We start from the raw sequence: 25,268 nt of genomic DNA, 5'->3' as shown, positions 1-25,268 counted from the left end.
TTTGGCTAATACTGTCACTAGCCCTCTTATTACAAAGCTTATATCAACTCACTCTGTGTGGTCAAAAGTTTGAACACGTTATTTCTTCAACATCCATTCTCGGATCAAGTTGAAACTTATAATATTTCATAATACTTTGTATTTCCCAGCGGCCTGCGCTAGAGCGGCTCGACCTGCCTGTCATGCGTACATTCTCTTTGCACCCACTGGCGTTTTTAAAACGACACATAATTGTTGATTAACATGAACGTATAATAACAAAACTCTAGGTATAAGCTATAGGCACCAAATCAGCTGTTTAATCTTATGCCATCTTGGTTGACAACAACAGTTACAAGGGATGTTACTCCCAAACACCGAGTGGTGCAACCTATATAAAAAACACATAAACAATAATAACTTATGACCTATGAGTTCATCTTATCTTCTTATCTTATATAATACAGACGTTACTTCAAAAAAGAAGATGATTACGTCCTACGCGTCATGCATTTAGTCATGCATATTAACCAATGACTTAAATTCTGCCTAGTCACTGGTTTTCCTGGCTAGCTCAGGCTTCCCATTCCATGCTCTAATAGCACTAGGGAAGAAGGAGTATTTGTACAAATTCATGGGTAAAGAATCACAGTGAAGACTGCGATTTTGAATTTCGGGATCTTTAGGGCGCCCCTGAGTCCACCCAACTCTAATGGGTATATGACTTTAGGAAAGAAAAGACGGTTGATCGTTGTGTTGGCCACATGACACCCTGCTCTTTAACCGTTGACCAAAGAAACAGATAACCTTAACATCATCTACCCCATAGATCGCAATGTCTTTTTTTATGACAATGTTAAAAATATATCTGACCCAGTTGACTACATGTCAATTCTGAGTTGTCACTATGTAAACGTGTTTTATCTAATTCATACCAGCTTTCTCTATTTAAGGATTGTCTCAGATTATTTTTATCAATTGACATCCGGAAATGGTTCTATCTTAAAAACAAATAGTTCAAACTCAAATGTTGACCTTCTGCAGGGCCGGCCTTAAATAATTGGAGGCCTTAGGCGAGGCGAATAGGGTGGCCCCAGATGAAATAGAAAAGCAAAAAAAAAAATAATAATAAGACTAAAAAATAAGCAATGAATTATAAACCCTTCTTTATCTATATGTAAACAATGGTCTTCTAACATATGTAGTCTAACAAGTAAATTTAAACATTCGCGAATAAACCTTGATTTCCAGTAGAGACTTGGAGCTAGGCTAGAAGAGACTTGGAGCTAGGCTAGTAGAGACTTGGAGCTAAGCTAGAAGAGACTTGGAGCTAGGCTAGTAGAGACTTGGAGCTAGGCTAGAAGAGACTTGGAGCTAGGCTAGTAGAGACTTGGAGCTAGGCTAGTAGAGACTTGGAGCTAGGCTAGTAGAGATTTAGAGCTAGGCTAGTAGAGACTTGGAGCTAGGCTAGTAGAGACTTGGAGCTAGGCTAGAAGACACAGAAGACACAGAAGACAGATTTGATCCATGTTTCGCAATTTTTTTTCCTAAAAAGAAATTCTTTGAGTCCTGTACGAGGCCCCGACCAATCTGAGGCCTTATGCGGCTGCCTAGTTTGCCAAAGATGAAACCGGCCTGCCTTCTGTTTCAACTATCTTGTCTATAAAATCACCGACTTCCTGCCATTGAGTGTTACATGTAGCCTATAATACATCTATGGTCCTATAGCCGTATTCATTTATTTTACATTTACAATGCTCTAGATTTCTTTACCTGATGTAGACATACTAATCGCGCGTTTTTTTTTCAAGATGATCGCATTTCACTTTTTTACTCCAAAATTGTGTGGTTTCTAAACGTATATGTCCCTTCCTCATTGGCAATGGAGTTAACAAGAGGCCAACAGTTTAACTAGGTCAACGTAACAGGTGCGTGGCGGAGTGATATGTGATGCTCGTGGTTTGCTCTGGTCTTTTTCTTGGCATGGGTTCGAATCCTACAGCTGAATTTTTGTTTTTACACTTTTTTTCTTAAACCAGACGAAACTTGAACGATTGGACAAGGGAAGTTACAAGTGTTTACAAAAGTGAAGTTACAAGTGTGTATAAATATTCTTTTTTAAAAAAAGGCATACCACACCCTCAACATCAATGAATCATTTTTGGTACTTAGAACACTTCGCCCTTGTAACATATACAGATACTTTTTGGCGGTATAAAAAGTAGTCCCTATCTCGCCACACACGCGGTTCAAAAATAGCTGTATCAAACTTGTGATCGAACTTTGGTGCATATATTGATGATAGTTCATGCAGTACTACGAATTACATCACCACCGAGTATAACAGGGTGGAAGTCATGAAAGTGTCGTGTCAGTGGAATGATTAATACTTTTTATTTTCAATGCAGTTGAATGTTGTACTTATTAGTACCTGATAAAGTATTAGACTAACCAACCCAAGTCTAATGATAAACAGGCTATAGTTGTCAGAGTTTTTTGAATACAACAATCTTATAATGTCGGGAAGAAGGATACAGAATTATTGATTATTATATGCTAGATAATGAAATAACAAAATAGTAACAACTGAGTCATACACTTGTCGCAAATCTTTCTAAATATGCAAAAGAAAAGATTATCCAGGCTGGATTGGTAGATATTAATTGTAGTTATTACAACTAAAAAAATCTAGGTTATTTTATTTTCATACTGATGTGTGAAAACAAAATCTAATTTCTTTGATAGCGTATTAACTTATTATTAATAAACAAATTGAGTTTAATTACTAGAAATAGTCGAAATAATTATTAAAAAGAGATTCTTGAATTTCCTCAAGTTGCAACCTCTACCTCGTCTGCAAATCATGAACTTTGGCATCATTGTTGGAAATAAATTTGAAGCCAATTCAGTGCGAGATTTGAAAGCAGTGGAGAGAAACTGGGGAAAAAATCTTTTCAAAGAACTATGTTTGTTCAGTGATAGATATTGTATTGTTGCATTGATTAAAAGCAATATTAGACCATAATCTCTCTAGTCGTTCATTGTTCTTAATCTCTGTTATTGCTACATTTTTATTCCAAACGACTTCACAGTCAAAGATTTGCCTACAACACATAGTAAAACATGCTGCATTCAGGCGAAGTACTCCACCCAGTTTTGGTAAAATCCCTGTTATAAAGGCATCCTCAGGGGCTATAAGTGGCTTGCTACCTGCTGCGGCTATCAAAACATCCAGACTTCCCCTGCCAAGGAGATATGTGTGGCCATACATATATCTAGGATAATAAGCCAACGGGTACTCAGTTTCTGTGACTTTCCAGCGATGAACATCGCGAACTACCGGAGGCTTGTCATAGCCATGCCGGAGTCCAATAAGAAAATTATCAGACGATCTGTTATTTTGAACATAATGCAAAAACTCCATCATTAAAGGGACATTAATGAAAGTATCCATATCACACTTTAAAACATAAGTTACTTTACTACAATATTTTATTGTCCACTTTAAACCAACTAGTATTTTGACTGTTAAATTTCTATAAGTGTCTTCAAAATCTGCCATAACAATATCGTTATTGAGTATTGATTCTTTGGTTAGAGATTTTAATTCTTCACTGGCTACATTTGAATGAGTGCCAAATAGGAACATGAATTTAATTTTGTTTTGTATTTCTCTTTTTGGCCAAGAGTTTGTTGTGGCTGCCCTTAGCCATGTTTTTCGTAAAAGATCTCTTCGACTTACTTCACCGAACTCTGAAGGAATAATGATCAATAAATAGGGATCATCTTTCATGCATATTTCCTCACCAGTTATTAGAAATGTATAATTCAGCTCATTTTTTGCGCTAAAATTGAGCTTATAATTTGTCCAATTAGACTCAGGAAGATGATCATCTAGAATGACTTCCAGCAAGTCTTTGTTGTTTAATCTGGTCAAGTTGGCAAAAGATGAACTGTAGTTTTGAATGCTTGTCATTGCAACGTTAGTCGGGCCAACTGTTCTTAGATGAGTAGAAACTAGCGTAGGACTTGTTCCTACCTCAATTGGATGTACGAAGTCATTTTCTATCGGTCTTTTTCTCACTGTGTCCGCCTGGTTAATGATAATGAGCTTCACAACTGTAACAACGCACAATCCGAAGAACATGAAATAAAATGAGAGTTTGACAGGTCTACATAGTCTGTACATTCTTCTGATGCTTTATTCAGTGCTTTAGCTATTCTTTCTTGTATAACCTTATCTGAAATATACAAACTATATGTATTAAAAATATGTATATACATGTATAAAATATGTACTAATTATGTATATATATATATATATATATATATATATATATATATATATTATTCGTCTTTTTGGTGCTTTTACAAAGCTTGTATCAACTCACTCTGTCTATCTGTCTGGTAAACAGTTTGTACACATTATTTCTCCCACACCCATACTCGGATCAAGTTGAAAATGTGCACAATTATTAAATTAACATAAACAAGACATAATAAAAAAAAATTAACCAGTTAGTAAATTAATTACTGTTTGTCTGATACATGGAAATTAATCCATCAGTATTCACCCTAATTATCTAGGGTTAGGTCTCTTAAGTTAATGGTACACAATATTTCTCCCACGCCCATTCTCAGATAAAGTTGAAACGATTATTTATTGCACCTAACAAAACATGAATCAATTAAAAAATTAACCCATTAGTCAAGTAATTATTGGTAATTAATTATTTTCTTTGATATCGAATGAGGGAAATAACTTCTACATTATTGAGAGAAATGGAGTTCTTCCCCTTAGATAATCTTTGTTTTTTTTTAAGAATTTTAAAAAATATTTTTCATGTTTAAAAATTTTTTTTAAAATATATATATTTACACAACTAAATGAAGTGAATATCAAAGAACACTAATTTTGTCTACTTTCAATCACCCACAACATACTTATGTGCACTAAAAATCGTAATAATAATAATAATAATAATAATAATAATAAATGGGACTACAATGAATTTTGTTTCTCTTAGCGAAGCTTGACCCTGGCAGTCCCAGAGAATGAATACTCGTTCGTTTCTAACATAATAATAATAATAATAATAATAAAACAAAAATAATTTAACTGCCAAGAATGACTTTAAACGACCAGATTTAATCTTTATTGACAAGAAAACGCCATATTGGCTATGGTCATTGACATCAGGCATTGACATATTGGCGAGCTTTAAGAAGGATGGCCTAACAGAGGTGCCCCCCCCGAAAGCGATGTATAGATCATCTTCATCTTTTTACCATCACTGACATATACAGGAAAACTTGAGAGCTCTCACGAAGGTTTTAGTACATATATTTAAGCCAGTGTTTCCCAGACTGTGTTCCACGGAACCCTAGTGTTCCTCCAGGCCTGAATATGTATTTCACGAACTTCTGGAATATTTAACTAGTAGACCACCACATGAATTTTATCTCTCTAAAGAATAAATAAATTGTTCCGCTAAATTCTCAGAATGTGCAAAGTGTTCCGTTAAGTAAAAAGTCTGGGAAACACTGATTGTAAAGCCAAAAGCCTTACCGAAGACAGACGCAGAAGTTGATAGGAAAACTTAAATAGACCCCCCCCCCACACACACACACACCTTTGTGTACATCCACTTTTGTCTGCAAATATGAAGAAATATGTTGTATGTCTCCAGGAGAAGAGAGGCGGATAGATAAAGCTATAGACGATATTTCCTAATACTAATAGGACTTACACTGCTACCATCTGTTTTATGTAGTAAAACTTGTGGGTTCGTTAGCTTCGTTCAATAAATCTCTTTATAAAGAAAAAAACCCAGTTCAGTTCGACTATTTTATTATTTTTTGTACTGACTGGATGAAAGAAATCTTATGTTGGTAACACTTAGGGCGCTTCATACCCTTGATAAAGAGCAGCTGCCTGACCTGCCTGTCAGATTAGGGTCAATAATCATCACCTTGATCGGACGCAGTCACAGAGGTTAGCAAGGGCAGACGTGTAGCGAGCATTGACATTTTAAAAAGTTGGATGAATGCTTAACAGGTCAAACAATTTATTTACTGCCAGGAGGTTTATGTGGACATATGGTTCTCACACTGCATTACATTATAACTAAATAAAGTTAGTACGCAGTAATATTGAGTTATATAATGAGCACATGTTTATATTCCACAATAAAGATTATATTGTAAAAATGTCTTTAGAAAGAAAAGCGGGCTCATTAGATGTCAGGTGTCGCAGCTCCCCGCCTTACACGCAGTTTATTTAAGTTCCCAGCTATTTATCATTATCTTAGTTATTTTTTGTGAACTCATCTGCCATATCTCGAGATTCTCAGGGTTCACAAAAACTTTTCTGCAGGGAACAGTACCAGGGAAAGAAGGAGAGGCAGACAAGAGAAGCGATTGGGGGGGGGGGGACAAAATGAAGGAATTGATGAGCCTGTCAATAAAAGAGACTAGATTCATGCAAAAGACAAACAGGAATGGAGAGACGGGTGACAGATCATGTTTGTAGTCTCATCGAACTATCAGACCAAGGGACAGGTGAAATTGAAAAGTTTGGATTCTTCAGTAGACATTGTCCACGTTAACCAGAGCTGAATAGAACAAAGTTGATCGCGATTACGTTCATGGTGCATTCCATGTAATTGATGCATTTAACAAAAAGATTATTCTCTACACAGCATCTGATAGACGAGCAGGCTGAGAACCGTCGAAATTTAGAGATTATAGATTTGTGGACTGCCTTCCACAGAGTAGAAAGTTTGCTACAGGCTTTTGAACCAAAGTAGAATGGAACACAGTTGTAAAAGAACGTTGTTGTTTTTGTTTTCTCGTCATCTTGGTGGTGTGATCCCCCGAGGGTTGTTATGTATTCAACATGTGCTTACAATGTACAATGTAAAAGGGAACAATTATGGAGAATCATGAGATATTGATGCATGTTAGAGCACTTTTTTTTTTACATTATTTTGACAAATGACAAAACTTTCTATTAGTGATAAGTACATATTACGTACAAATTATAAATAGCTACCTTTTTGTAGTATCCATTGTATAAAATAAAAGAGGTGTTGATAAGATATTTTTAATGTATATGATAATTTCTGTACACATTTGAGCACTGTTGAATTCAATTGTCTAAGCTCTCCCTAATGTCAACATGTAGGAAATATTAGACTTTCACTCAATTGATAATAAAAAGTTTTGATAAGCATTGGAATATATTTAGAATTATATCTCATTTCTTTATATATATATATATATATATATATATATATATATATATATATATATATATATATATAATTAATTAAGTTGGCAACAGTAAAGTTCAGTATAGCATCCTTGGTTTATTGTGAAAATCTCCACTATAGATGTAACGGTGCCTCCGCTCCATAATTCACTTATGCTTGCAAATCTAGCTCACAGATAGCCATGTTCTGCTGGAGGCCGGTGTGGATAGAATAAAAACACTATTTACCATTCGTCAGCTGCGCTGGGTACGAAAACTATCCCGCATGAGGGACAACCGTAATGCCAAAGGCGACCTTTTTTGGGGGGAAGGAACTTATGAAGGTGGGCGTAGTAACAGAGATGCCCCCCCCCCCTTAAAGCGATATAGACCCTCTCAGAAGTGGCGTAGCTAGGGATTTTGGGGGGGAGGAACTTATGAAGGTGGGCGTAGTAACAGAGATGCCCCCCCCTTAAAGCGATATATAGACCTTCTCAGAAGTGGCGTAGCTAGGGATTTTGGGGGGCCCGGAAGGCTTGACTTCCTTAGGGTCCCTAGCATTTTGACATTCGACATCATTTATTTAATGTAAAAGCAATTTTCAGACACTCATTAGGGGCCCCCTTCGAGTGGGAGGAGTTTCAAATTTGGACTACCTCCTACCACTCTTTTACCCTCAGTGACACAGAGATGAAAGCAGATGGTCATTGAAAGAGACAGATTAAGAGCTCTCACGAAGGTTGCACATTTAAAGCCCAAAGAAAAGTGCAGAAGACGAACAGAAAATGTTAAATAGACCCCCGGCGGACAACGTCTTGTCTGCATTAAATATGCACGTCGCCACTGGGTTTACGTGGTTATGTGAAACACTCTAATTCGGAATCGAAGACACTGCCAATGTTATATTTAGATGTAAAAGGATTCTCTTTATGCATTAATTACTATCTATAGGCTAGTATTTGCATGGATATTGTTTCATCAGTCGTCTCTTAATAAAAATAAAATAATTAGCATATTTAGTTGTATAAATAAAAGGCTTTAAGAAGACCAAATTATTAGTTGAGTCTTTTTTTGAGCCTATACAGGTGAAAGTACTCAAAATGTGCTTTAAGTTGAGATCTAAATGAGAGAAAAAGACGGTCAGACTCCCAAGACCAGAAAAGGTTTCATCCCCTTATTGGGACCCGCTAAAATTTCTTGTAGGACTATATTTCTTGATAATTATGGGTAGAAATGACAGCGAGCTGATACCCTTGAAATCTAAATATAATGCAATGTTTAAAAGATAAAAAAAATATTGAACGTTATATCACAATTCTATGCTATAATGAAATAAAAATGATAATCTCTACAAACCTTTTCAACATAGAGCGGAGACATCTTAATTACTTGACAAGATGTAACCTAAATAAAAATGAACTTCCTTGATATTTCCATAATTATATCATTCAAACTCTATAACGTGTAAAAAAAAAAGTTTTATTAATAGATTTCTTTGTCAACTTTTAAAATAGAAACACACTGATTAAAGCGAAACAAAAAATTGTCACCAATACCATAGAGCAGACCTCACTTACACAGACTGCCACTTGATCTGAATGCTATCTTGGCCTGTATTTTAAAAAAAAAAACGCACGGGGTAGCGGTAAATACTTTTGGCCCACTCATCTGTTCCTTGTGTTAAATCCCGCTGTATGGCTGGCTGCGAATGGATCTCGCTTTTAGTGTAGTATTCAGTGAGGTACAACAGCCCACAATTCAGCAGCTTCCACCTTTGCATGCACCAGTGGAAATGATATAAAAAAAAAGGGCAATTTTTGAGCGACTTATATCTGACATTGGTACACTTGTAATAAAACACGTTTGTTAAGCAACTTTTTCAATATTTAAAATTACATTGTGTCTATTGTAGCCATTGTAGCGTATCTTTGACCAGTCAGAGTTATGTTAGCTTTAAATATAGTTTTGTTAATATAATTATTGAATTATCTTAGTCACTAGAGCGTGTCTCTTACTGAATGCATTGCTTGGTAAAGGGAGACAATTATACAATGTAATCTATATATATAATTCTCTTCATGACTCAAGAGTTTAGACACCACGTAAAGGAAAGGTCACTCTTTTAATTCTAAAAGTTGTACTAGAGTTACCTTACGAAAAAAAAAAAAGAGGGGGGGGGGGGTAGAACAAATTTTATTCACCCGTCACAAAACAGCAGGGCTGGACTAAACCGTTGTGATCAAGGAGTCGTGGAAAGATCACTCTTTTATTTATTTCTACGAAAAGAAAGGAAAAAAAAAGGGGGGCGGGGTAAAAAATAAGTAATCTACTCTGTATTCACCCGTCACCCAAATAGCAGGGCCGGACTCAACCGTTGTGGGGCCCTATGCGAAACGAAAATAAATTCGTCTTTGCATTTTGTTCATTCCTTACTACGTACAGAACTATTTTACGAGCTTTTCGTGTAGCGAAGTCATACAGTATATCATAAAAGTTTTATTTCCTACATAGATCACGCTCAATAACAAGAATTGCCAAATGTTTCAATCTATCTACGAGAGTTGTTGACCTCAAGTAATTCTTCATTAGTTTGAGGCGCGAGAAGCTTCTTTCACTAGATTCCACAATTACGAGTATTGCATAATATATGCAGCCCCCCCCCCATTCCAACAATTTTTAAAATGCGGCCCTAGGTAGAAAAAGGTTGCCCACCCCTGGTCTAGATCTTAATTTAAGTGTTGTAGACATGTATTCTATATCTCTGATATATAATGGAAGATCTTGGCTAATGCAATAGCCCTCTCACTTGTTTGTTAACATCAGATAGTAGTGAAAGACAACTCAAAATTGAGGATTATGTCTACTGTTACTGTGTGATGCCTTTGAACACAATCTTTTTTTTTTTTTCAAGTTCCATTGCCAGATTAGTATGGGTTTATACTGCTTCCTATAGCTTTGTGCTGCTTCCTGTGGCTTCATACTGCTTCGTATGGTTTCGTACTGCTTCGTATGGTTTCCAACAGCTTCGTATGGTTTCGAGCTGCCTCGTATGTGCCTCGTTTAGATTGAGGTTGAAATATTGATTTATTTTATTTAATATGATATTGTCTCTCAAAGTACTGCATTTACTCGCGAGTTCGCGAGTGCTTTTAAGCGATACACCGAAGAGACACAGTGAAGAAATTAAGCTGATAGAAGTTACATCCCTTTATACTGTAGATACTACTAATATTATTGACCTTTTTCATGAATATTCTTTGGAATATTTTTTCTTTTTGCTGGCAGAGTAATTGTTTACAAAACAACCTTGAAGATCTCGATCCGATGTTTCGCTGGAAGTCCAGATTTTTTTTAAAAATATCTTTTCTGACCTAACAGTCAACTGGACAACGTGCGGTCAAGCGTGACAGCATATTTCGATAACCTTCATTTAATTTCGGAAAACACAGAGCTGCCTTTCATGTGTATGTTTTCTTGACATCGCTCGGACTGAATGGTTTCTAAACTAACACTTGAACGTTTTAACTTTAACCGTCTAACACGCGACGCATTCTAGCAAATGTTGACCTTAAAAATACCTTTGACCTGAACACTACATCTATGAGTTATCAGATTGCAGACGTGTGTTATCTAATAATTTTACCAGCTGTCTCTACTAATGTTTTATCTCAGGTTACTTTTATTTTAGTTGAAAATAAGATAAGACGTTATGGAGTGGTTCTATACACGTGGTCCTAGCTGAAATGTCTAAACAGTGACACAAGTGTTTTCTTTACTACGAAGTATTTGTAAGATGCGGCCTCAAAATAAAGTTCTATGTATTCATATTTTGTACCTTAAAATTGATTCCTACATTATTATTTTTTTACCTGTTTTACTAGATGCAGACTTACGGCGCTATTTAATTATATGTTTAACATAATCACATACATACTTTAAATTATTTAATAATATTTACTATTTACAAAAATGATGTAGTCTCTCTTCGTCCACTCTTTCCCTGCTCATTTTGGCGATCGAGTAAAGGAAGTGGGCATCCACCAATGTTCGTAAGTCCAATTACATACGTCAGTTGGTGTGACCGAATCAGAAACATCATTAGTAACAACCATGCTGAGATTACTCCCTTAGAGCACGGAAGAGGAAGCGGGCAGTGAGTTGTAAGGTCGCCTTGTCCCCGTACAAGGACAGACCTCTTGCCGCACATGGACCAGTACTCTCTCAATTCCTTGTCCCGATCGTCCCCCATGTAGAGCTCGGCATTCATAAAGAATGTGCTCTATTGTGTCGTCGTCCTTGACGCAGTGGCGGCACCGTGTGTCGTAGTTCTCCTTCCACCGTCCAAAGTACGAGCCTATTGGACAGTGTCCGACTCGGAACTGGGCTACGACTGCCTGCTCTTCACGGCAGAGCTCCCACCACGCGTCCTTTCGGTCTGGTCTACTCATCTGCCTGTGTAGCTCTCGGCCCTTGTCGGAAGCGTCCCAACTGTCGTACCAATGTGCCAACAAACGGGTGTCGGCTAGGGATCGTACACTTGTGAGGGTGCACAGTTCATCATATTGGGTGCACGTTGCCGCCGCCGCCTTTGCTAAAAAGTCAGCCCTCTCATGACTGACCAGACCACAATGGGATGGAACCCACTGTATAAAACTATTTACATTGAGCTGTAGAAGTCGCTCCACCACCGCGAGGAGCGCTTCCACCTTACGACGCCTGCAAGATGCCCTTCAAGGGCATCGAGGGCAGAGATTGAATCGGTAAAAATGACCAGCTCACTTTCCCCAGGATCATGTTGCGTGTCAATGACCATTAATCTACTGACCTCGAGAATCAAAATACTGGTGTCTCCAAGGGGATTAGATCTACAACCTTAGTTTGCCTCTCCTGTCCTTTTTATTTAAAAAAAAAGGTTGTGTTTGATAAGTTTTCTTTCTAAAAGATGTGAAAAATAGCCACCGCTTAGTATAAGCCATCTTTACGTGTTGAAACCACATTTAACCAGTGTTCATGTTTTGTTTCTTTATATCTTTATCTTATATAATACAGACGTTACTTTAAAAAAAACGAAGATCATTTCGTCCTACGCGTCATGCATATTAACCAATGACCTAATTTCTGCTAAGTCACTGATTTTCCTGGCTATCTCAGGCAACCCATTCCATGCTCTAATAGCACTAGGGAAGAAGGAGCATTTGTACAAATACATGTCAAATAGACCAAGACGTCATTTTATGTTTGTTTATGTTTGTTCAAGTTATATTGCGTCGATTGTATTTTTCTTTATTCTTTGAATTAAAACATCCCACTAACTTTTAATTGTTTAATTTATTCTTGCAAAAGAATTATCTCTTAAAATCCTTTAATGTTATCTGATATTAAGTATCTTCTTATTTTAGAAATAATAAAGAAGATACTTAGGTTCTACGCTTATCTACTCTAGTTGCGAATGTTAATCAGAGATTTAAACTCTACTAAGTCATTGGTTTACCTTTCTGATTCAGGCAACCCGTTCCACACTCTATTGGCACTAGGGAATAAGAATGTCTTTATACAAAGATGCCCCTATGTGTTGTGTATAAGATACCCTAGTGTGTAGTAAGATATCCAAAGGTGTGACGTGTAGCAAAACCTGATTGGCTAACACGTTTCGAGAGTATAATGTTATGAAGAACCCTGACCAATACAAAGTGTGCTAATATGTTTTGATCATCATCTGACCGTTAAAGCAAGGGCTCCCTAGTTGAAAATCCCGTGTTGTTGGTTTTCAGTTAACTTTACTGCTAGCCTTATGAAGTACCCGGGCAGGACAACGCTATTCACATTGGATCATTGGATTACTTTGTGTTCTATTAAACTACTTTGGTATAAATTCCGTCTAGGTAAGTGATTCTTATCTTAAAAATTGCAGGCCTTATTTAAAAAAAAACAAGACAATGAAGTGTTGCATATGTCCAAGTCTAAATTCAGCTGTTACTATTATTAAGAGACTGAATTGTAATCCTTCTAGTCTATAGATCTAGATCTCATTGATTTTCTTTTCTAATTTTGGCAACCCCTTTCTAGCTCGAGTTTCAAATGTTGTTTTTTTTTAAATATACATTTTAAAATTATGCTTTGTTCTAGGAATAGTAACCTGTGATTCCTCCAGTGCAGAATTTACGTATTAACTACACAATCTACAACTTATGGTCAACAATTTCTTGGGCGCCCCCCCCCCCCCCCTAAAAAAAGAGTCCGGCTGTGCAATAGCCAAATATAGCCTACCTAAATATACCACATGCAGCTCCTTGACCCAAATAGCATGTTTCATGAAATTACAAAATAATCTTATCTTATCTTATCTTATATAATACAGACGTTACTTCAAAAAAAGATGATTACGTCCTACGCGTCATGCATATTAACCAATGACTTAAATTCTGCCAAGTCACTGGTTTTCCTGGCTAGCTCAGGCAACCCATTCCATGCTCTAATAGCACTAGGGAAGAAGGAGTATTTGTACAAATTTGTCCTAGCATATGGGACGAGGAATGTGCCTTTATCTTTGTGTCTTTCAGAGTATTTTATTAAATTTTGTTTTTGTATTTGAAGATTATGGTTCAGTGTTTTATGTATTATTGCTACTTTACTTTTGAGCCTTCTGTCCTGAAGGCTTTCTAAATTTAGTGATTTTACTAATGTGAATGTCAAATGTGAATATTCGTTTGTTATGAATCGCACTGCTCTATTTTGTGTCTGTTCTAGTTTCTTAATGTTTTCTTGAGTTGAGGGGTCCCAAACAGAGGATGCATATTCTATTATTGGCCTAACCAAGGTTAAATAACATTTTAGTTTTATTTTCTTATTTGATTTATAGAAATTTCTTTTAATAAATCCTAATGCTTTGTTTGATTTTTTTGTAGTTTCATCAATATGTGGATTCCATGACAGTTTTTCATTTATTATAACACCTAGGTATTTTGCGTTTTTAGTCTGTGTTACTGGTTTGCCATGAATAAGATAAGTGGAATTAATTTGTTTTAGTTTTTTTGTTACTCTTAACAACTGACATTTTTCTGGGTGGAAAGACATGCTCCAATTTGATTCCCATTTCTGTAATTCATCTAATTCTCTTTGTAAAATATCTGTGTCTTGTGTTGTTTTTATTGTTCTATATATTATGCAATCGTCTGCAAATAATCTGACTTTTGTTCCTGAAGTAATGCAATTTGGTAAATCATTTATGTACCTTTGGTACTCTGCCCTGGTTAAGTGAAGCCTGAAAGAATTGTGAATTGTCTATAAAGGAAGAGTTTATTGCATTCTTTTTACAATTAGTTTTAAATGTTATGAATATGAATAATTAAAGTTTAAGATTTATTATATCTCAATATAGACTATATTGTGTGTGCGTAGCCAGGGGATTGTTTGGGGTACCCATCATGTTTTCCAATCAGTGACAATCAATCGAATAAATCTACGACAATGCAAGCAACAAACTGTCAAAGCTGAACCAAACTAGTCACCATATTCTGTGGGCTTATCCGTGGGGTTGAATCCCAACCCCTTAATAAACTATTTCACACATTGATCTGTTTTCGTTTGTCTCTGAGCTTCATTAAAAATAAAAGTGTCATTGATAGATGTAATATCTGACCAGAACAGAACATTTTTCTTGTTAGAATAATATCTTGAATTGCGATGTATATATATATATGCATTTCTGAAGCTCAGATTACAGGAAAAAACGCTTGGACTCCAGCGGAGCTAACATCGATTTCCAAACCCCTAAGCTGGCTAGAGATCGTTATTTAACTCCGAAAAGAACCTATTTTACGATACCAGATACTTCAATCCGAAAACACTGAACGGACTAGTTATGATGAGCATATATTCCATAAATGTATATTGTATAGAATAAACATTTAAAACGCTTTTTAAAAGAACTTTTGTGGAAGGAGGGAATTCCATTATTAAAGAATATTTGGGAGAAAAAAGGAAAACATTGTTAAAGATATCACATTTACAGTTGCATCCATAGAAATAAAACTAGGATCAAATTGTTAAAAATAGGACACAAACAGTTAGAGCTTGTGTCAGTATAAAATAGAAATAAAGATATTAACAGAAAAACATTAAACAATTAAATTTATTTCATTTGCAAAAGTAAAATATTAAATTGTCTTACTTTCATTATACCCGACGATCTCAATGAAATCAGTTTGAATCTATGTTGAAATTTTTTTTTTTTACAACGACCAATGCATACATAGGGGCTGAAGACAGAACCATAGCGGCACTTTTTTGTCTTTTATGCACTAAAGATTTCGTTTAGAAATATTAAGATCTATTTCCTCCAAAGGACCAAGTCCATTTCTGAGAGGAAAAAAATGCATTAGGGCTTGTGAATAAGGAAATCGACGACTCAGTTATCAAGCTCCAGGACCTGACGTCCAATCAGGTTTTGAAATGTATCGGCAGATTAGATAATGCAGTCCACGTGAAACTGTCCCACGCGGAAATAAAAAGAAAGAACAGATAACGTGTTTGTTTCAGTCTAGATTTCTTGGAAATCTCAAAACTTTTCATGACTTTCTTCTGTACATAGCAACATGGGATATGCCCCCCCCCCCTTTTCCATTTCCAATGACCCTTATCCCTTGGATTGGAGTCGATTGTTAATTTGAGCAAAAATAGACGATTTGTGCAAATAATTGTTACTCTTTTATAAAATTATCTATAGTATAGTCTCATTAATCTTTGGGCTCGAAGAAAAGCCTTGTTATTATAGTATAAATATTTCAATGTATATATTTTTATTAATTGTATCCTAATTTTCATAAGATCAATAATTAGTAAATCTAAAATGATGAAGGAAGACCTAATTAAGCTTGTTTTTTCCTAAATTGACAAGAATACTCATATGTTTCTATCGGTGGCGTCACTAGGGTCAGTGTCACCCGGGTGCGGTTTAAGACGTTTAAGTTAATACAAATGACAAATGCAAATAAACTTTGATATATTGTTCTTCAAACTTCCGTTTTATAAATCAGTGCTTCTTAACCCAAGGGGCTTGACAAGAGGGGTGCCTTGGTCATTTTATTTCCGAGACAAAAATCTGTTGTATTCGCATTGTTGTATTAAATCCAGAATTAAAATTGATCTCGTAAAATCTCTCTAAAAACGACTAGTTTAACGACTAGTTTAACAAATTAAAATAATTACATTAATTATATTTTTGTATAGAATCTGCAACAAAATTGTTTTAAAACGTTCTTTTGAAAAGACACTTCATTATGTCTGCTTGAACAGGCGGCTACGAGACGCCTTCCTCAACTCGAAAATATCAAATAACTCAACTCGAAGATGACGAGAAGTAGCTACATATGCTATCTGTGTCTCGAAGGTTTCTCAGTTTCCTGTATCGCTCCATGTATATCTGTGTCTCGAAAGTTTCTCAGCTTCCTGTATCGCTCCATGTATATCTGTGTCTCGAAAGTTTCTCAGCTTCCTGTATCGCTCCATGTATATCTGTGTCTCGAAAGTTTCTCAGCTTCCTGTATCGCTCCATGTATATCTGTGTCTCGAAAGTTTCTCAGCTTCCTGTATCGCTCCATGTATATCTGTGTCTCGAAAGTTTCTCAGCTTCCTGTATCGCTCCATGTATATCTGTGTCTCGAAAGTTTCTCAGCTTCCTGTATCGCTCCATGTATATCTGTGTCTCGAAAGTTTCTCAGCTTCCTGTATCGCTCCATGTATATCTGTGTCTCGAAAGTTTCTCAGCTTCCTGTATCGCTCCATGTATATCTGTGTCTCGAAAGTTTCTCAGCTTCCTGTATCGCTCCATGTATATCTGTGTCTCGAAAGTTTCTCAGCTTCCTGTATCGCTCCATGTATATCTGTGTCTAGAAGGTTTCTCAGCTTCCTGTATCGCTCCATGTATATCTGTGTCTCGAAAGTTTCTCAGCTTCCTGTATCGCTCCATGTATATCTGTGTCTCGAAAGTTTCTCAGCTTCCTGTATCGCTCCATGTATATCTGTGTCTCGAAAGTTTCTCAGCTTCCTGTATCGCTCCATGTATATCTGTGTCTCGAAAGTTTCTCAGCTTCCTGTATCGCTCCATGTAGCCTATATCTGTGTCTCGAAAGTTTCTCAGCTTCCTGTATCGCTCCATGTAGCCTATATCTGTGTCTCGAAAGTTTCTCAGCTTCCTGTATCGCTCCATGTATATCTGTGTCTCGAAAGTTTCTCAGCTTCCTGTATCGCTCCATGTATATCTGTGTCTAGAAGGTTTCTCAGCTTCCTGTATCGCTCCATGTATATCTGTGTCTAGAAGGTTTCTCAGCTTCCTGTATCGCTCCATGTATATCTGTGTCTCGAAAGTTTCTCAGCTTCCTGTATCGCTCCATGTATATCTGTGTCTCGAAAGTTTCTCAGCTTCCTGTATCGCTCCATGTACATCTGTGTCTCGAAAGTTTCTCAGCTTCCTGTATCGCTCCATGTATATCTGTGTCTCGAAAGTTTCTCAGCTTCCTGTATCGCTCCATGTATATCTGTGTCTCGAAAGTTTCTCAGCTTCCTGTATCGCTCCATGTATGTCTGTGTCTCGAAAGTTTCTCAGCTTCCTGTATCGCTCCATGTATATCTGTGTCTCGAAAGTTTCTCAGCTTCCTGTATCGCTCCATGTATATCTGTGTCTCGAAAGTTTCTCAGCTTCCTGTATCGCTCCATGTATATCTGTGTCTCGAAAGTTTCTCAGCTTCCTGTATCGCTCCATGTATGTCTGTGTCTCGAAAGTTTCTCAGCTTCCTGTATCGCTCCATGTAGCCTATATCTGTGTCTCGAAAGTTTCTCAGCTTCCTGTATCGCTCCATGTAGCCTATATCTGTGTCTCGAAAGTTTCTCAGCTTCCTGTATCGCTCCATGTATGTCTGTGTCTCGAAAGTTTCTCAGCTTCCTGTATCGCTCCATGTATATCTGTGTCTCGAAAGTTTCTCAGCTTCCTGTATCGCTCCATGTATATCTGTGTCTAGAAAGTTTCTCAGTTTCCTGTATCGCTCCATGTATATCTGTGTCTCGAAAGTTTCTCAGCTTCCTGTATCGCTCCATGTATATCTGTGTCTCGAAAGTTTCTCAGCTTCCTGTATCGCTCCATGTATATCTGTGTCTCGAAAGTTTCTCAGCTTCCTGTATCGCTCCATGTATATCTGTGTCTCGAAAGTTTCTCAGCTTCCTGTATCGCTCCATGTAGCCTATATCTGTGTCTCGAAAGTTTCTCAGCTTCCTGTATCGCTCCATGTATGTCTGTGTCTCGAAAGTTTCTCAGCTTCCTGTATCGCTCCATGTATATCTGTGTCTCGAAAGTTTCTCAGCTTCCTGTATCGCTCCATGTATATCTGTGTCTAGAAGGTTTCTCAGCTTCCTGTATCGCTCCATGTATATCTGTGTCTCGAAAGTTTCTCAGCTTCCTGTATCGCTCCATGTATATCTGTGTCTCGAAAGTTTCTCAGCTTCCTGTATCGCTCCATGTATATCTGTGTCTCGAAAGTTTCTCAGCTTCCTGTATCGCTCCATGTATATCTGTGTCTCGAAAGTTTCTCAGCTTCCTGTATCGCTCCATGTATATCTGTGTCTCGAAAGTTTCTCAGCTTCCTGTATCGCTCCATGTATGTCTGTGTCTCGAAAGTTTCTCAGCTTCCTGTATCGCTCCATGTATATCTGTGTCTCGAAAGTTTCTCAGCTTCCTGTATCGCTCCATGTATGTCTGTGTCTCGAAAGTTTCTCAGCTTCCTGTATCGCTCCATGTATATCTGTGTCTCGAAAGTTTCTCAGCTTCCTGTATCGCTCCATGTATGTCTGTGTCTCGAAAGTTTCTCAGCTTCCTGTATCGCTCCATGTATATCTGTGTCTCGAAAGTTTCTCAGCTTCCTGTATCGCTCCATGTATATCTGTGTCTCGAAAGTTTCTCAGCTTCCTGTATCGCTCCATGTATATCTGTGTCTCGAAAGTTTCTCAGCTTCCTGTATCGCTCCATGTATATCTGTGTCTCGAAAGTTTCTCAGCTTCCTGTATCGCTCCATGTATATCTGTGTCTCGAAAGTTTCTCAGCTTCCTGTATCGCTCCATGTATATCTGTGTCTCGAAAGTTTCTCAGCTTCCTGTATCGCTCCATGTATATCTGTGTCTCGAAAGTTTCTCAGCTTCCTGTATCGCTCCATGTATATCTGTGTCTCGAAAGTTTCTCAGCTTCCTGTATCGCTCCATGTATATCTGTGTCTCGAAAGTTTCTCAGCTTCCTGTATCGCTCCATGTATATCTGTGTCTCGAAAGTTTCTCAGCTTCCTGTATCGCTCCATGTATATCTGTGTCTCGAAAGTTTCTCAGCTTCCTGTATCGCTCCATGTATATCTGTGTCTCGAAAGTTTCTCAGCTTCCTGTATCGCTCCATGTATATCTGTGTCTCGAAAGTTTCTCAGCTTCCTGTATCGCTCCATGTATATCTGTGTCTCGAAAGTTTCTCAGCTTCCTGTATCGCTCCATGTATATCTGTGTCTCGAAAGTTTCTCAGCTTCCTGTATCGCTCCATGTATATCTGTGTCTCGAAAGTTTCTCAGCTTCCTGTATCGCTCCATGTATGTCTGTGTCTCGAAAGTTTCTCAGCTTCCTGTATCGCTCCATGTATATCTGTGTCTCGAAAGTTTCTCAGCTTCCTGTATCGCTCCATGTATATCTCCACTTATTTGACCATGCGTTTTTTTTTCTTTAGGATAAATAATTAGCTGTAGATGTCAGTAGTGGAAGCGTGGTCGAGAGGCTAAGTACGCTTGCACTTGGCTTATCTTGGCTACCTAATAATAATAATAATCTTTATTGTCGAGGTTCGACATCGAGTAGATGTGTGTTTACTGAGCGCCTAAAGGCAGCACGGGAAACCTTCCCCAAGATATCCCCTCTCCCCACTGGTCCACAAATGAGATTGGGCCATAGCGCTCTGAGCATGCTATAAGCCCGAAATTAGCGCTATATAAAAGCTATAATTTATTTATTTTATGTTAGTTATTAAACAGCTCTGAATGGCGCGGGAAACGTTCAGCACTTCCCCAGCAGAAGTGAAAGATTGAATAGATTTAATATCGGTCTGTTTAGTTGTTGTTAGTAAAAAAATTTTTTTTTTTTATGACTTGATTACTTAGAAACTTTTAATCAGTTCATTTTTATCTTACTGCCACACCTCGTAAATCTTATCCATCTTATAAAGTACAGACTTTCCTTCAAAAGGGAAGATTACAGTTTGAAGTTTAATAACAACAATTAAGATATGCAGATTTTTTTAGTCCATTGTATCTAAAATATCGAAAGAGCAATACAGTGTTTAGTCAATGTTTCTTTTATTACTGGATGAACATTATCTCCATTCTGAAGGGGTTCACTGTTGAACATTTGTTCATTATTATGTTTTTCAAAAAGTAACAAAGAACTGTTGACAATTTTTCATTGCTATCAAACGTTCTTACCTTGTTCTTGCTCTTTCCATTCGAAATATGAACACAATTTGTCTGTTCTATATTCAGTCCAAAAAAAAAGCAACGAAAGATTTCCCCGAGGACAAACAACATGCAGCCCAATATAATATTTAAATTTTTAAAATCTTTTCATTTCTTTATGTATGATATGTACATCCACGCGCTATCCCTCTACGTAAACTGTGCTTACATCTAAAAACCACAATTCTCTTTTGTTCAAGTGACTTGATCAAAGTAGGAAATGTAATTTTGTTGTGCTAAGAAAGTTTAATAACACGCGCAAGCCAGTTCATTTGAGAATTCACCGAGGAGAAACAAGGACATCGACCTACGCTGCGTAAGATAAAGTAACTATGTCCCGCTTTCTACTCGCTGTTTCATTATGGCATGCCATAAACTATAATGAAATGTTCAATATTGATTGTTGTATCTCGCGTAATTTGCAGGCCACTATAAAGAACAGAACAAAAAAGCGTTCGGCTGTAACGTTCTTGGAACAAAAAATATTGTGCCATAAACTTTTTAGTATGAGCGCAGGGTAGATTTACTTAAACCCCAAAATGCATCAAATTTTTGCAAAGCTTATATCAACTCTCTGTCTGTCTGTCTGTCTGGTAAAAAGTTTTTTAACTTTTTTCTCCAACACCCATTCTCGGATCAAGTTGAAACTTTGCACAATAGTTGTAAATATGGAGTCCTTCCAGTTAAACTTTGGTCTAAAATATCATGATATCGGATTTTCAATATCTTTTCTAGTTTACGAGATTTAAACGGGACGGACGGACGGACAGACAGACCAAATAAAACTAATAGCGTCTATTCCCCTTTCGTAGGCCGCTAATAATACAATTGTGATCTGTGACGCTGGTTTCTTTTAAAGTAAATACAATTCTGTATACACGACTCGTGTAAAACTTACTATGTTACTGCTCTATAACTTTTATAGTTTTAGTTTATTGTTAGATTAAACACTTTAGTAACTGATTATATAATTCTCTTCCCTAGGTTTTAATTCTCTACACTAGGCTTATCTCCCCTTACTTTAGTAGGCCCTACTGTCTCTCTATAAAACTTAATTAACTTCGAATCAGACTTCGAATAATTGATAAACTGATTCTCCCCCCCCCCCCCCAATTGATTCATGTTTTGTCATTAACAAGGAATAATTATGCAAAGTTTGTAAAAAAAACTAAAATAGAGGTTAAATTGACAGTTCCTCTAATACAGTGGTGCTCAGAGTACGGCCCGCGGGCCAGATCCGGCCCGCGACGTGGTTCTATCCGGCCCGCTGAGACGTCAGTACAAATTGTAGACAATCCCCCCTTTATAAAAAAATGATTGAAAAATGTATTTTTACCAATGTTAGGGCTCTCACTTTTCTCTGATAGGTTTGTAGCATGACCTTTATCATTTTTCGTTTACGAAATGGGACTCTAATTGTAGAACTTACCAGGAAAAGTGAACTGATCTTTGCTATTGAAACATGATAATATGCCAACATATTTGATTTGTAAATAAAATGTGGCTGTTTCAAAAAACAACCACATGTATAACAGTATTATGAACAAATATGACGGCACTTTTGGTATGAGCCGCAAATAACTACTTGGAGATTGGAGGATTGATGGGGAAAGTTATGAAAAAAGAGACAAGAAAACGAGTTGGTGGTAAAACTAGCTACAATGTTGCTCACATTTTAAGTAGAGAAATGAAGCCACTTTCCGACGCGTAAAAAAAGAAAAACTTCCAATGTCTAATCATTAATGTAAGTTTCTAATCAAATAGTTTCAAGTCATTTTCATTTCGTTTTTGTACCTTATCGGTCATGTGGCCCGCGACACGAGTGTCGGAAATATAAATGGCCCGCAGGATGAATAAGGTTGGGCATCACTGCTCTAATATGTCATGAGCATTTTCATTAAGTCTTCAAAAGAGGGTAGAGGCTTTCACAAACATTCTGACCATGGCCTCCTCATAACAGAAACCGACCCTGGTTTCATGTGTGTCGGCTATTTCTCATACAACTGAAGGGAACAATAGGGGCGTATACACTGACCTTTAGTAACTCTTAGTTTGTATTGCAATTCTTTAGTTGTCAGGTAACTCTATTGTTTGATCGTGTCCAGTTGGTCTAGTTTGTTTGGTTAAAGCTTCGTTGATAGGCGTTCCTGAGTCGATATACGTGGTTCTGACCTTAGTCGATATGGCTCTTATTTTTATGCTATGTCGTTCTCAAACGATGGCAATTTGAGTTTCTAGATTTGGTTGTTTCATGTTGACGGTCGTTTCGTTTTGCAGTTTCGTACAAAACAACACAACATTGAAACATTCGATCAGTCATGTTATTGTCCAAATAAGTCCACGTGCAGGTGGTACATAAATGAACGCTTAGACTTGTCTTAATCAGTGGCGTCAATAGGGGGTGCCGGGGTGCGGTCCGCACCGGGTGACACCCGTTAGGGGGGTGACACCCAGGTGGAAAAAAATGCACGTTTGGAATAATAGACACTTTTAAAAAAGTGTCAGTGGCTAAATATTGGAACATGTTATTCGCAATTGATAAATAGATCTATATACATTTTAAAAAATATTTCGGCTAAACATATTTTAATTTCTTTAATGAAATTCTACAAATAGTCCAAAACGTTACATCATACTTTATATCAAAAGCAGATGTGAAACCTTACTTTCAGCTGTATATTAGCTGCATGTATATAAACACTGCTTTGATTTTCAACAATGTTTTTATCGAATCTATTGAAATAGTAGCTAGAATTGCAATATCAGTATGCCATCTAATAGTCACTGTTTTGCAAATGAAGACATTCATCAGGCATATATTATCAAAATATCACATGTAATTGGTGTAAATTTTGTAGCATTGGCAAGTAAATAAGTGGTAATTGAGATTTCTGAAGATGATGATGTAGTTTCAGATGTTGAATGTAGTTTCAGATGTTGATCAGTAATCCTGTGAGATGAACCGTGCAGTGGTTTCCAGATCAGGCAGTTCAGATCAGTAATCCTATGAGATGAACCGTGCAGTGGTTTCCAGATCAGGCAGTTCAGATCAGTAATCCTGTGAGATGAACCGTGCAGTGGTTTCCAGATCAGGCAGTTCTCCGTATAGTTTTTCTTCTATAGGAGGGTTCTGGGGCCAGTCTTGTTCGGGCCACTTGATATTGTATGCAGCTTTGAAGGACATGGTCAGCATTCTCTGGTAATGCTCCACAGGGGCAGGTTTTGCTAGTCCCGACTTTTAGCTTCCGGAACATAACATGCAATTACAATAAACGACAGAGTGACATATTCGCAATTTATTCTAGAGACTAGCCCAGTACCTGCCGGACGAAGGACACGACCCCGGACGTCTAGGGAAACTAATTATTAGCCCCATTTCTGTTTACAGCAACTTGAGTTTACAAAAAAAATATTTTGTCCAATCTGCGTTTTACATATTGTACTGAGCTTTGTAGTTTAGAAAAGGAGATCCATGTAGGCCCTAGCTTCTTCATAGGCTACATGAGATCATGGACTTTCATTCTTTAAAGGCAACGTACATTATCTATACTCTAATTCTTCTACCCTGTATTTCTCAGAAATGATAAAATGGTAGTTACAAACAAAAGTGTACCTCATCGGTGCTTTGAGTAAGAAATGTTGAGTAAGCCTGTCACTGTGCCACACGTGCTTGTATTAAAACGTATCCATCTGCAGTTTTACAACAGTTATCTATCAAAACTTATCCTTCTGTTCAGAAAGTTTGCCATGCAGATATATTCTCTAATTTAAATATGAAACAAATATTTATTACACTCAGTTAACCCTAGAAATACTTATTAGACTAATAAAAGGGGAAGTAACCACAACAAACTAACTACCCTTTGTAAATACACGGGAGGCAACTCTTACTGTACTATAAAAGGGCGAAAGATTTTTTTTGTAAGTATGATAATAAAATATATTATTAATTTTGAAATTTATTAACACAGATAAATCTTATAAAAACATTATGATATAAAAAAACGTATATTATTACATTTAATTTCCTTTAAATAAATATTTTTAAAAAAATAAACAAAAAAACAAAACCAATTTTGTATTAGACTTTTTTACATCGGGTCGGATTTATGCCATATTTCTTTTACTCTGGCTTCACTACACTCACGGGTAAATCTTTCGCCTTTTACTAAAGATTTCCGTGTAGAGGAGCATATTTATGAGTCTAAATCAAATTTTTCAAGCCCTACCAAAGTAGGGTAATACTGAATATGTAATGGAAAAAAAAAAAAGCCCAATAAAGAGGCCCAAACGATGCAGAGCAGCATTTCAGAGTTTAAAACTGAATTTTTTAGCCTTACGCTATAGGGTTATAAACTTCAAGAATCATGAACGGCACCACACCTGCAGCAAATATAATGTGTGTTTAGGGTTACCAGACACCTACACTCCTAGTGAAAGACATAGGAAAACAAAAAAAGTCAATTATAAAAACAACTCAAAGTGACTTTTCAGGGCAGTTCAATCATTAA

At 36.9% G+C, this 25,268-nt stretch overlaps 1 protein-coding gene and 1 non-coding gene across 6 annotated transcripts; one reads left to right on the top strand and one right to left on the bottom strand.

The window, feature by feature from the left end:
• Positions 1-272: 272 nt before the first annotated feature.
• On the bottom strand, positions 273-21,044 carry LOC106070355 (beta-1,3-galactosyltransferase 5-like). 5 transcript variants are annotated; one of them, XM_013230238.2, is made up of 4 exons: positions 15,402-15,696; positions 8,809-9,003; positions 8,588-8,635; positions 273-4,220 (listed from the first exon to the last, which is right to left on the bottom strand). In XM_013230238.2, the coding sequence occupies exon 4, from the start codon at positions 4,166-4,168 to the stop codon at positions 2,942-2,944; it is 1,227 nt and encodes a 408-aa protein (XP_013085692.2). In that variant the 5' UTR covers positions 4,169-4,220; positions 8,588-8,635; positions 8,809-9,003; positions 15,402-15,696; the 3' UTR covers positions 273-2,941. The 5 variants fall into 5 exon arrangements, with proteins under 5 accessions (XP_013085692.2, XP_055877330.1, XP_013085693.2 ...); XM_056021355.1 differs by lacking the exons at positions 8,809-9,003; positions 15,402-15,696 and adding an exon at positions 20,728-21,044; XM_013230239.2 differs by lacking the exon at positions 8,809-9,003 and having other exon boundaries at positions 8,588-8,686.
• A 3,836-nt stretch (positions 21,045-24,880) lies between these two features.
• Positions 24,881-24,997, top strand: LOC129924859 (U5 spliceosomal RNA). The gene has a single exon (XR_008776768.1). It is a non-coding gene; the product is annotated as a U5 spliceosomal RNA (small nuclear RNA).
• The last annotated feature ends 271 nt before the right edge of the window (positions 24,998-25,268 follow it).

This window comes from Biomphalaria glabrata, chromosome 2 (assembly GCF_947242115.1).
Source record: "Biomphalaria glabrata chromosome 2, xgBioGlab47.1, whole genome shotgun sequence".
NCBI classification, from domain to species: Eukaryota; Metazoa; Mollusca; class Gastropoda; family Planorbidae; genus Biomphalaria; species Biomphalaria glabrata.
The sequence above is the reverse complement of the archived record's forward strand: the minus strand, read 5'-3'. Positions and strand labels throughout refer to the sequence as shown.

What these genes read in the sequence shown, in the direction of transcription:
- LOC106070355 (XM_056021355.1), bottom strand. Translation starts at nt 4,168, where the DNA reads ATGTACAGACTATGTAGACCTGTCAAACTCTCATTTTATTTCATGTTC.